This window comes from Myxocyprinus asiaticus, chromosome 16 (genome assembly GCF_019703515.2).
Source record: "Myxocyprinus asiaticus isolate MX2 ecotype Aquarium Trade chromosome 16, UBuf_Myxa_2, whole genome shotgun sequence".
NCBI lineage: Eukaryota > Metazoa > Chordata > Actinopteri > Cypriniformes > Catostomidae > Myxocyprinus > Myxocyprinus asiaticus.
Window position 1 is genome coordinate 24,337,328 of NC_059359.1, and position 12,893 is coordinate 24,350,220.

General features: G+C 35.8%; 1 protein-coding gene across 1 annotated transcript; it reads right to left on the reverse strand.

The window, feature by feature from the left end:
• Positions 1–275: 275 nt before the first annotated feature.
• Positions 276–10,139, reverse strand: LOC127454065 (F-box only protein 32-like). The gene is made up of 9 exons (XM_051721012.1): positions 9,857–10,139; positions 8,778–8,887; positions 8,633–8,682; positions 8,445–8,537; positions 5,911–6,004; positions 5,009–5,193; positions 1,827–2,009; positions 1,494–1,637; positions 276–1,350 (listed from the first exon to the last, which is right to left on the reverse strand). Exons 1-9 carry the CDS (start codon positions 9,976–9,978, stop codon positions 1,261–1,263), a joined length of 1,071 nt encoding a protein of 356 aa, XP_051576972.1. The 5' UTR covers positions 9,979–10,139; the 3' UTR covers positions 276–1,260.
• Positions 10,140–12,893: the final 2,754 nt, after the last annotated feature.

A 12,893-nucleotide genomic window follows, 5' to 3' on the forward strand; every position in this document is an offset into this window, starting at 1 on the left:
AGGCACACTCACTTTTAAAGGCTACCATCTCAATACAAACAATGAGTTGCAACTCTTGGTAGTGGTCAGGGCTTCAATTAGAGCAGAGTCAATTAGGACAGGAATTACAAGAACTAAACATTAAACCATTTTAAAACCACATTTATAAATCTAGTCTCCACCTGTCTTGTTCTTGTTTAAACTTCAACAAATTTAAATAACACAAACTACATTTATGAATATATCATTGAAAACCCACAAGATGGCAGTAAGAGACTTGCAAGCAGTGATAGTTGTCTTTTTGGTTTATTCATCAACAGGACCAGTGACATTTAGCTCTTCATGAGCATTAGCCTTGAATATTTTAAACATCCAAAGTGACATAGTATGCAGAGAAGTTACCAGTTACAAAAATGAAACCTCTTGTTATCAAAAACTCAAAACATGCAAGAGTTGTTGAACATTCAGTTGTGAGAATTTGAAAAACAAAATCTCAAATCATTTTATTCATCAATTCCAACATATATTTTAATGAAAATATGATACTTGTTTTATTCAGATAGCACTGTCTGCAAGTGAATGACAAACATGCAAGCCTTTGGTTTTGACCACTCAAAATGGTAAGGCACCTTTGATGAGTCTTTATGCTTTAGAACTATATAATCATTAATTTATTGTGTTTAGACACACGTTTAAACACAAACCACTGAAAATATAAAATGTATAAAAGTGAAAAAGGAAAACAAAAATGCTCTTAGAAAAGTATTGCACACAAGTGTTAAGGCCATTTCTGGTAAACAAACGTCATGCACTTCTCTTGCTACAAGCACCAATATGCCATTTTAAATTCAAACAATAGTCCAACAGATGTTTTTGTTGCCAAAAATCAAACCTATATTACATTCACATAAGAGACCAGGGGATCCTGGCAGCATAAAAGCTTTTTATGAAAGTAGGATCGCTTTAAACAATCCTTTTCTAGTCATTATTCAAACTTTCTTTGAGTAAACAAGATTCATGCTAAATAAATAAAAATAGATCCCTTATAAATAAACTGAGCCTTTTTTTTTTTACATCTCCCCCAACATAGTTTTATAGTTTCACATTGTGTATATTTCTCTTGAACATTTAGTTTCCATACATTCTGTACGTACTTTCTCAGATATAAGTGTTTTAACATTATGACACCTGCTTCTAATACAACATCTATTCCCTCACTCAAGTCATCCAGGAATCTTTTGCACTATTGACACTATATACATGGCAGCAATGCAGCGCCTCCTAGAACTTGAAAAGGTTGATGAAACCCTGTGGAGACACTGGCTTGCAGCAACTCTCTGGGTTATTGGCTGTGCAAGGGTGGTCTGTATCCTAAAGTGAAAAAAAGAAAAACTGTTATTATTGCCATAATAATAATTATAAATATGTAAAGCTTAACTTAAGTTTAAAATCTATAAAGCTCAAATTTAGGGACTCAAATTCAGAACACTTCCTGTGCTTTGATTTGGTCTCACCTTCCAGAAGAGGATGTGGCAATGTATGCAGAACTGTAGTGTGTCACTGTACTGCTCTTTGTGAGGGTAGCACCGGCAAAGCTTGAAGTACATCTTTTTCCATTCCAAATGCCCTTTTTCTGTCGCTATGAGACGCTTGCGAATCTGTGAAAGTTGATTAATCCAAATTTTGTGTTAAGACATGGAATAATGCCATTTATGAGCATATTTGAGATAAATACATTGTCAGTGACATTCCAATGACTGCTTATTGTTCTAATTATAGCAAGAGTGGAATTAGTCATGAGATAAAAACAGCAGAACCTGACATATGAAAAAGCCACAAACTTGTACCTGTCTGTCTGTGAAGTGATACTGGCAGAGTTTTTTCCACAGCAGGCGATCTTCTGTCAGAACACATAGGCCAGGGCATACTTGGCCCAGGCTGACCAGATCTCGTCCATCTGAGAGATGGTGCATTATATTCAGCTGTAAGCTAGCCGGCAGGTCAAGGAATGTCATACCCGTGTTTGTGGGCTGGGAAAATGCAAAGAGAAGAATATCTCTGGTCAAATTCATGATCTGAACTCAAGGTAACAGCTTGCTTATTTAAGCAATACTTTTGTGTTTACATTATTTACTCGCCCTCATGTTGTTCCAAACCTGTATGACATCCTGCAAAATTTCTCTTTTAGCATTCCAATGAAGGAAAAAAAAAAAAAAGTCATAGGGGTTTGAAGCTACATGAGGATGAACAAATGATGACCATTTACATTTTGGGGTGAACTTTCCCTTTAAGAAGGGGTATAGTGTGCATGAGTATTGAGTTAGTCAATGACTACGTTTACATGGACACCAGAAAGCAGCTTTTTGTGAGAAAGTGGTTTATTGCGAGAAAGTGGCGTTCCCGTTTACATGCTATGTAAAAGCGGCGTACTCTTTACTCCCATAGACATGTGGCTCGGTCAGTAAGCAGCTTTCTCCACAGCAATGTAAATAACAAACATGGCACCCACCGAAGAATTAGCGTTTTCATTCTCGGTTGCTTCGCTTTATTTACCGATATTCAAGAGTTGTTGCTGTGCTTGTTTCCTTAACTTTCTATAGCGACCTGCAGCGGAATTGCACTGCAATAGTAGGGCTTTCCTCTTACGTAAAACTCTGGGATTCCCCTAATGTACTGTAATGTAATGTAATGTAGTGTAGGGGTGTAATGGTATGAAATGTTCATGGTATGATAACCTTCACAAAAAATACAGCGGTAATTAAGGTATCACAGTATTAAGGTGCCTTGCTAAAATTATAATTAGTTTAATATTTATGATATACTGTATTTTCCGGAAATAAAGACGCACCTGAATATAAGTTGCACCTGGTCAAAATCGCATTGAGAAAAAACCCCACAAAAACCCCCCCCAAAAAAACACAGAGATATGTCGCATCTCTGTACAAGTCACACTGACAGAGATAGTTTACGGCAGGCACTAGGACCCGGGGTAGGGTTGCACCAGCTGTGCGTAAGGTCTCACTTAAGTTGAGACATAAAGTTCACACTAAGGGCTTATAACTACTAGTTAGTTTGTAACCAAGTCAGTGCTTAATTTGGTTGCGCCACCTGTTCTTAAGGTAAGACTTAACTAATAATGCGTAATCAAATAATATGACATTTACCTGTATTTATCCAATATGCAGCCTTGAAATTTGTACACAGAATTGTTAAACAGCTGTGAATTTCAGTTTAATCTTGTTACAGTTGATGTTCAAACCTTGTTTGTTCACATAAACTTAAGCTATAATAAATTGTATCCCCTTTGAAATACGATATGTAATAAAACAAGATTTCATGAATGGTTTATTTAGCCTATGTAAATAACAATATTCAATAACTGTATCTAAAATGAATAAGGGACATAAATAAATACTAATACAACAGGCTGGAAATAGAGACATTTATTCATTTTAATATCTATTTCATATATGTTGAAACTTGACACCGTGCAGCGTACACAGGAAAGTGCACCGTTAATTCGATTTCATGCTGAAGTAGTACGTTTTTTTTACATAATGTTTTATCCCGTAAATGTAAATGAGTATAAATGCCAACATCATCATATATGTCAAAAGGACTGAAGCCTGTCAACCAAAAAATGATATCACTGATGTCATTAAATGAGTCTGCTTTTTTTTATCCATCCATTACTCCTGGTCGGAGGCTTCTGTAAATATTTAGTTTATATGTAGGGTTATGTTCTACCTAAGGTTAATGGTGCAACGCTCATACTTAGTAGTGCATAAATTGTGATTTAGTGCCCATTTACACCACAACTAGGCTAAGTTGTAACTTACATATAGCTGGTGCTACCAGCCCTGGGTCCAGACTTCTCTTCATCTGCTCAAAAGTCAGACGTGCTCCTTTATGAAGATTAAATTACCTCAGGAAATACAGATCTCTATGCTTTGTAACTCTATGCTGTATACAAATAAACAGCTTTTAGTCTGTGAGTAAAACAGTATGCCTTTTATATTCTATTCATTCATTAATGTTAGAGGCTGTCTATATGTGAATATTTCTGATATTTCTATGCTGTGCATTAATTATCCGGTTCACTGACAGAATGTTTTTACTATGAGTGTAATGAAACGTAGAATTTGTTAGAAAAATAATGTTATGATGGACAGAATATTTAAACTGGTTGCATAAAGTACTTTGTAAAGGCAAAATATTCTGAATTGGCCACTTTAAAACGCTTCTACCATCTGTATGACTGATGTTTTTATCTGTTTGAGTGCGAGCATATATGCTTTGGTGCGTTTGAACGGCTGCGTAGTTGATGGTTAAGTGAAACATGGGGATGCCGCAAGTTAGAGATTTATTTGTTCAAGTTTATATGATGCTGTGTAAATGTAGCTGATTCTCTCAATTGAAATTATATTTACATGGAAACTTCCATTCCTTTACTTGGATTTAAAAAAAAAAAAATAATAATAAATCAAGTAACACAGTGAATGCAATACTGTGAAATATAAATGTCAATGGTTTGATAACCGTCTCTTTTTAAAACCGTGGTATACCGTGAAACGATGACACATTACATCCCTAGACCAGCGCATATACACGAACTCTAGGGACCATCGATATTTTAAATTAGGGTGTATAAATGTGTATAGTTTATGGTGTATGTGCTTTTCCCACTGTATTCTCAGAAATGTTGAATTCTTTCCGCTTTGATTACTTGTGGTTGGGCTCCATCCTTTGACATTAGTTATCGGTTATGTTCACGCACAAGCACACGCTTTAAAATCCTGTAAGAAAGACGCTTATGCATTTACATGACCACATAATCCGTGTTCTCGGGGAGAGACCTAGGTGTGTTAAACCGCTTTCTCTTAATCCCTTAAGTAGCGTAAGGAAATCGGCATTCTCGTTTACATGATGTTTCCAAATGCCGTTCTGCAAAAACCCTGAAATAAATGGGTTTAAGTTAATGTAAACATGGTCACTGACTCTTTTCTGCATCTGGGGCTGTTACACTCACCCTGTTGATCTGAATGTTGTCAAGCTGTTGTTGCCACTGCATTATGTTCTCCATGCGATAAACCCAGATGTTGATGTTGCCTACCAGGACTGACTTGCCCATATCCTGAACTAGACTGCACAATGATGCATATAGTGTCTGCAGCAGTTCTTTGATTGGTCGGACATTCTGCTGATTCTCTAGTACTGAGAAAGCAATGAGACAGTGCAGCGCGTTCACAGTTTATAAAAGGAATCAAGGACACACAACAACATTTGTGTTGATGGGATCTGGTGTTTGTCACAGGACACTTATGTTCTTGCCAAATGATTTAATAATCCACAGAATAACTTTCTGTTATGTAAAGACAACAGACTACAACATTAAAATCAAAGTTATGTCAAAAACTTTACTGAAGAATAAGGAAGAGTGAAAGGCATATTAACAATGTGGAATTAAATGTTAAGGGATTATTAAAAGCCCAATCATACCAGTGAGCAATGACGTTCAAGTGTGCTATTTAGTTTCCCATAACAGCCTGGACTTTTGTTTAGTTTTGGGTTACTTTTGGTTTACAATATGCCTGAGGATTCTGTTTGCTCTCAGAGGCTTGTTGCTCTTTCCACTGCAGGCAATAATTACATTTCCATTCAGCTACTGTTTAAGGTCACCAAACTAATTTTGTAATGAGCGAACGCAGGCAAAAAAAAAAATAAACACCTATTCTGTTGTGACAGATATTTGCCTGTCGTCTTATTAACCAAATCAGAATTTCAATAAAAGTTATAATGCATGTAAAAATATAATGTTGATGTTTTATATTGGTGCATAGTTTTGTAAATGTATGATATGAGACTGTGTTAGTGAATATGTGAGATAAGGAAAAAATGAGATAGCAGAGAGAGAAAGTTAAGAGAGCTTACCTTTTTGTACTACTCTTTCCAGAATGTTCATGTAATTTTTTTGTGCCACACCGCTGAGAGAAGGCAGTTGGGACTTGGCAATCAGCTCCAGCAGCTGAAATGTTAGACATAAATTTAAGAGGTCAGGCTCTGTGTTCCAGTATTACTTACAGACCGTTATATTCCATGCTTTCCAGCCTTGGCAAAGACAAAGACTCAGAAATGGGATGCTCTATACCCTCACACATGCACTCTGGCTTTTGTCTGTTTTAGCATTTTTGTTGATCCAACAGTTCAGACATAATTAGGTATCCATTACGTCATATCTGAACTGAATACAACAGAATGCACTACTTTTAATGAACAATACCATACAGGGATAATTCACCCAAAAGTTAATATTCTGTCATCATATTCTGACAGGTATGTAAGAGCATCACAATTCACATCATGGAGCAACACTGACCCGCACTCGACCCAGAAACATGTGAGCATTAGGAATAAGGTATATTCCTATCATTGGAGCTATTAAATCTTGAAGTACCATCTGTTTTCAGCACGGGGCAGTAAGTGAAACTCCAGCTGTCTAGGCAATGTGCGTACAGACAACACATACAGACACGAAAGTACAGACAACAAACCTCCACGCTTTTACCATAGGAAAGAGCATAAAGGTCAACTGGCTTGTTCTGCCAGTAAAGGCCAAAGTATACACTACGCAGTCTGTGCGGACTGTCCGCATGCGGCCCAGACTTTCTCGATCCAAAATGCAGAAAAACGAATTATACTTGGGCCTTAAGTCACCATTTACTTATATCATACAAATAAATGGGGAGTCGTAAACTGACACCTTCCTGTCTCAAAATTGTCAGTGTCTTCTCCTATAAAACAGCAATTTTATCATAGTAAACTCCACACACAGTTCATTCCAAAATGACTGTTTAGTGTAAAACATGTTGAAGAAGAGCGGACAGGCGAAGCACCTCCTCCATAGACATCCATTAAAAAATTAAAAAATAATTAAAACGATTGTCATCTGTCACAATAATGTAATGCATTTTCATTATTTGAAATATATTTACAATATATATTATATTTAGAATTATTAAAATATAATGAATCATTATATATTGAATTATTGTTATGTGGAGGAATTTCTTGGCAAATATATGTTATTAATTGCAATTCATTGGATACATTATTGGCATGTCATGTAATTTGATGAAAAAAAGTTATGGCCTAAAGTAAATCTATGCAGATATCGATACTGACTTTTCATACTGATATGAAATGGTTGTAGCTGTCTTAATTGAGTGGTACTTTAAGGGCCTGTTTTTGAACATGCCTGCTTAATTTGATATCTGTAACTGAGCTCTAACGCAACTCCAGCACAAGGCCAGACAACCAAGAGACAAACTTGAAGATAAACCTGATACTACTGTGTCTCAACAGTGCTTGTGCCAAACCTGGAAATTTCTAGAAAAATTAAAGCATAAAACAAATGAAAATAGATACAATGCAGTGAAATCAAAGTGAATTTAGTTCTGTACAAGTAAATAAATATAGTTCACTTGACCTTGAGTTTACCTGTCATCTAAAGTCATTGCAGGGGTTAATGAGCCAATTCTTTAGCACCTTAAGCTCGTCATAGTTGACTCTAAACCACAGTGGTGTCAAGTGATGAGATCAGAATTCAGGGTCACAATGCAGACAGATAAAGAGAAAGGGGGGGTTAATAGGCACCCAAGTCATTTGACTTTCCGTTCTGGTTTTGTAAGCTGCAGTCCTCCTTTCTCAGCTCAGCTGTCTGTTAGGACACTGCATGACAGTGACCTTAACATCACACCAACTTATGTTTATCTGCTCTCAGCCAATGACCTTTGCTGTCATCACTAGAACAAGTAAATCAAGAAGCACAACAACTAACTTAATGAACTTAAACCTAACAGCCTATTCTGCCCTAAGAGATGGAACTTTCTAAGTTCAAGAGATATTAAAGGGATAGTTCAATCAAAAAATGTAAAGTCTGTCATCATTAACATGTTGTTAAAATCAGTTTTTTTTCCATTGGACACAAAAGGACATGTTAGGCAGAATGTTAGTCTCAGTCAGCACTCATTTTGAATTGTATGAAAAAAAGATGCGATGAAAGTGAATGGTGACTGAGGCTAGTATTCTGCCTAACATCTCCTTTGTGTCCCATGGAAGTCATAATGGTTTGGAACAAAATGAGGGTGACTAAATTATGATATAAATTTTATTTTCTGGAGAACTATCCCTTTAACTGCTTCAGACTGTTTACTCTCTTGGTTTTCCATTACAAGAAACATGGTTAAAACAAAAATCAAACAAACAGGCATACAAGCATGGTGCCCGTGAATCTGCCCCAAAAGTGCCCTAGAGGCCCTCTTGTCTGGTGTGCGATGATAAGGATGAAGACATTGCTGCACACCCCGAGCCCAGGAGTTAATCCTTATTTCTTTAGAAACAGAACATGGCTTTTGTCACTGTTTGCCCTGCCTTCCATGCTATTAGTAGACGGGGGTAAAACTCACCCTTACAACATAGTTGAATCGCCTGGTGTCCTTGATGGCACTACAGAAGTCCAAGCGATTAAATGCTTCTCCCAGTGTACAATATCCATGACGCTGTGTGAAGTGATCAAAAAAGTGTTAGTTGACCACTTGTCTGACATTTTATTCACATACAATAGAAGCCTCTTTAGATCATTTACTGGCCTTACCTCTTTGGTACTCCCTTTGTGGACATAAATCCATTTATCTCTGTGAAAGTCTGCAATAATTAAACAAAAAGTGTTTTACAACATACTGTAACCTATCAACAGTGTGTTCATATTTTGAATTTGGCAAAGACAGCCACATGCTTACAAGGAATCTTGGTGTTGTTGTTCAGTAAGTCCTTCTTTCGCTTCTTTACAGCCACATCGTAATTAATGCTGAGGATCAAATTCTCCTTGTCATGTTCTTCCTTGCAGTAGCTGAAAGTAGAGTTGAACTCATTAAATATGTGATTGCTACAGACTATTTCTTTATTGTTTACGTTTATCACAATCTTATCACCGTGCTTATACAGAAATAGTGGCACAGATCAAACAATATACATGTTTAGTATTCTAATAAGCTGTATTTTTCACACATTTCTGGCCTGAATCTACTGTGACACTTCTGGAAACGCTGAGCATATGACCTATATCCCACTATCGTTATATTAATAGAAATTTGGTTAACAGATGAGGAGTAAACACAAAGACATACGACAACTATTTACTGAAGTGTTGTAATATGAGATCCGCATCCACATCATCCCTCTTAGTTGCGTATGTATTGTCACAGAACGTTCCTCTAACGTTAGTGTATGGTTCCCATTTGTTTTTTTTTATGGGAACCAACTCATAACTTTCTAGGAATGTTCTTAGGTTTAAAAAAAATAAAAAAAATTATCTAATGGTTATTTTTAGGTTTTATTAGGCAGAATCCTATTTTCCCATGTTTAAATTATTATTATTATTATTATTATTATTATTATTATTATTATTATTATTATTATTTAAAATGATTATGAGCTTGAGCTTTATGAGCTTTATGAGCTTTATTGCCAAGTATGCTTACACATGCAAGGAATTTGTCTTGGTGACAGGAGCTTCCAGTGTACAACAATACAAAAACTGCAGCATGACATAGATAATAATAAAAAATAATTATACACATACGTACAGACACACACATACATACATACACAATTATCACTATTATCAATCATTTCACTATCCTTTATGGTCACATTTTCATTCTTTTTCGTAAACGTTGCAGAGAGGTGTTTGATAGGAACGGAGTAATATCGCGTTTTCTGAGCTTCACCATTTGTTTGATGATGCTGTTAGTGTTCGACAGAGAAACATACAATTTTAAAGACTTGAAACAGACATGTTGATATATAAAACACTGACCTCTTCCGTTCTGAAAGATTGTTATTAGTCTCGTTCTCATTCTTCGTCGTTTTTTTCCAACCATCCTCGGTTTTTACCCAGCTTTGACCAGGTGACCGCCAGTCCTGTCCAAGAAATGGCATTTTCAAGATACGAAAACCAGTGGCAAGTAAGAAAACTAAATAAAATTCAAAGTTCTTAAAGAGATTAAGTGTTTTTCTTGGGTGATGACTGCTATATTACATCCTTTTGTGAAAGCGTCTCTGAAGATAAAAGTGCGCAGCTGTATTTATATTGTGACAAGGAGAATCCGGAAGTGCTCGTGGCTCCGCCCCTTTTGGACAGAATCCTCCAACACGTGGCTTTGTTTATCATCTTCCTTAATATTGCAAAACCTCTCCAGAAACATAATCACACTTAGGGTTCAGTAAACTGCTGGATCATCTGTCCTCGTGCACTTATGAAATATCATGCACCATAAACGTAATTTAATATTTGGTGGTGAGCTAAAATTTTACTATTTTCCTTGATGTTGTCTTTTGATATTGAAAACAAACAAGAAAGTGACTCCTCAAAAATCCCCAGTCATGAGCTAAAAATAAATAAAGACTCTTCTTTTGATATTCCCTGATGAGTAAAGTGGCAACATTGACCACAGTATCCAGTACAGTGGGACTGTTTTGGTCAACAGGTTAGAAGAATAAGTTTATGTGCATAAATTACCTTTGTACTTTCATTCTAATCAGAATTTATACAAACTATTCTAACTGTACAGGAATAGGTCAAACAAAGGCTGGTTATCTATTATGAAAAAAAAAAAAAGCTGTTTTAAGTGTTTTACTAATGAACCATGATCAAAGTCCTGTTTACCTTCTATGAAGACAACACCATCAACCATCACCATCAGCTTTTATAATTTAACCTCCCTAAATTTATCTCCTTAATAGGATTTTTTTCTATGTTGATTGTTTCCTTATCATCTGAAAATGGTTGTGTGGAGACCTTCTTTGTTATACTGCTGTATGTTTTTGTTAGTAGGTGTATATTCAAGATGTCTTACGCTTGCTTGATGTTAAAACTAACACTATATTGTAATTACCATGAGAACCCATGGTTTCATTTAACACTGAGGCACGAGACATGAAGGACACCTAAATAAATGTCAATAACACAATAAAAGTGTGCAATCTGATGTGATATCAGTATTTGCCATCTTTTGTCACAACAAATCACAGTTAATGTAAATATTCACAGATAAGAGTTGTTTTGAATCGTAAGAGTATTTTTGGAATGTTTTGCCAGACACAGTATTTAGAAAGAACTGAGGGTAAGAGTATTTACAGAGGGTGAGAGCCAACATTTTCCCCACACAGTCAGTCAAAACAGAAAATTAATTCCATTCGATTGCTATAAGGTCAGTTGACATTCACCACACAGCCAGACATGTGATAAAGGTTACAGGAAACATTCATCAAATGTCCCCTCATCTTATCACAGCCATTAGAGGGCTGATGTATCCTGACTTTAGCTAGGTGTTAACTTCTGCCTACTACTGTGTTTAGAGTAGAAAACTGCAGAACATGTGTCTCTGCTGCTCCTTAACAGTCTGGTAGATTGTCCTCAATGGTGCAACAGGTCATAGTAGTGTGACTGTTTTCACATTCATACTGAGAACCATGTTGCTTCATAGCCCTGACAAAACCCAATGCTTCATACTTTTCAAGATGGATTCTTCTTCTGAGGGTGAGATTTAACTTTGGAGTTAGTGTTCCACTAATCGGCTTATTGAGTGGCATAATCAATATAGATATTGTGTTTAGCAGTTTCCTTTTTCAGATACTCATATGTTATGTTTATACATATATATATATATATATATATATATATTTTTTAAAGATACTTATTTTTTCATTAAAATAAATATGTTAAAAATTCTATTTAATTTGGATTGTATTTATTTTGATTTACTGTCTGTTTTTCGGGTTTTGTTTTATTCCACAAAATAAATGAACGAATTGTCATGATATATTCAATCAACCTTCATGTTCCTTTCCGTTGAGAATCTTCCAACATGTTTCATAATCAGATCTGATCTTTTTAGTGAGAACACAATATTTCTACACTAGAACTTAAGGAACATTAACAAGCTGAACATTTAGGCAGATATCCAGCGTAAATTATGCTACTGACTCACTAAATAGTCTACTGTAAACTTTAAAAAAAAAAAAAAAAAGGTAGATGTTTGAAATGTTTTGGTAATATTATGGCTCAGAATCCATGTCAGTAGCTTCTCATTCCAAAAGGGTTAGCTGGTCACATCAGGAAAATATTTGCTTCAATTGCAAGGCACATACATTCAACAACGTGACATTTGTCACACTCCTAAAATAACTTTTCCCAAGCCATGTTCACTGTTTGCCTCTCAAGTCCTATGAGGGGATTTCCTGGATATAAAGATGGCTAAATCATATTTCCAGTTTAAAGAGAAAAAATATTGAAAAATGGTGTCTGTTAAAAGGATTAAAATGACTAAACAAAATTAAATGGAATGTAAAACTAAATGTGATCAAGTTGATGGAACTGTCTCGAACTGTTTTTGTTTTGTGTTCATGTCAGTGGGCACACACACATCAGACACACTCACTTAAACACCTGTTGCTGTTACTCTTACACTAATTTCATCATTCCCTCAGGTTCACTCTGTGAAATGTTTCAATTTACTTGCTGGACCAACACATCTGCAACCTGGGCCAGCCACATGATTATGGGGGTGCAATGTTTTCCCTTGTTTGTTTCCCAAAATAACATGAGATCACCTATAGCCCGCAAGATCAGAACCCCATCATCTCACATCTGATAGGACAACATACAGCTTAAAATGTTCAGATTTTAAAGCTCACATTTTGGAAATGGTGTAATCAATGCAATCCCCAAAAAGCATGTAGTACTACACTGAAAAAAATGATTAGTTGGCTCATCAACCACCATGTAAGAAAATAAATAGCTTCTACTCAGAAATGTCAATTTTTAGCTTTACATAATTTGCATTAATGTGTAC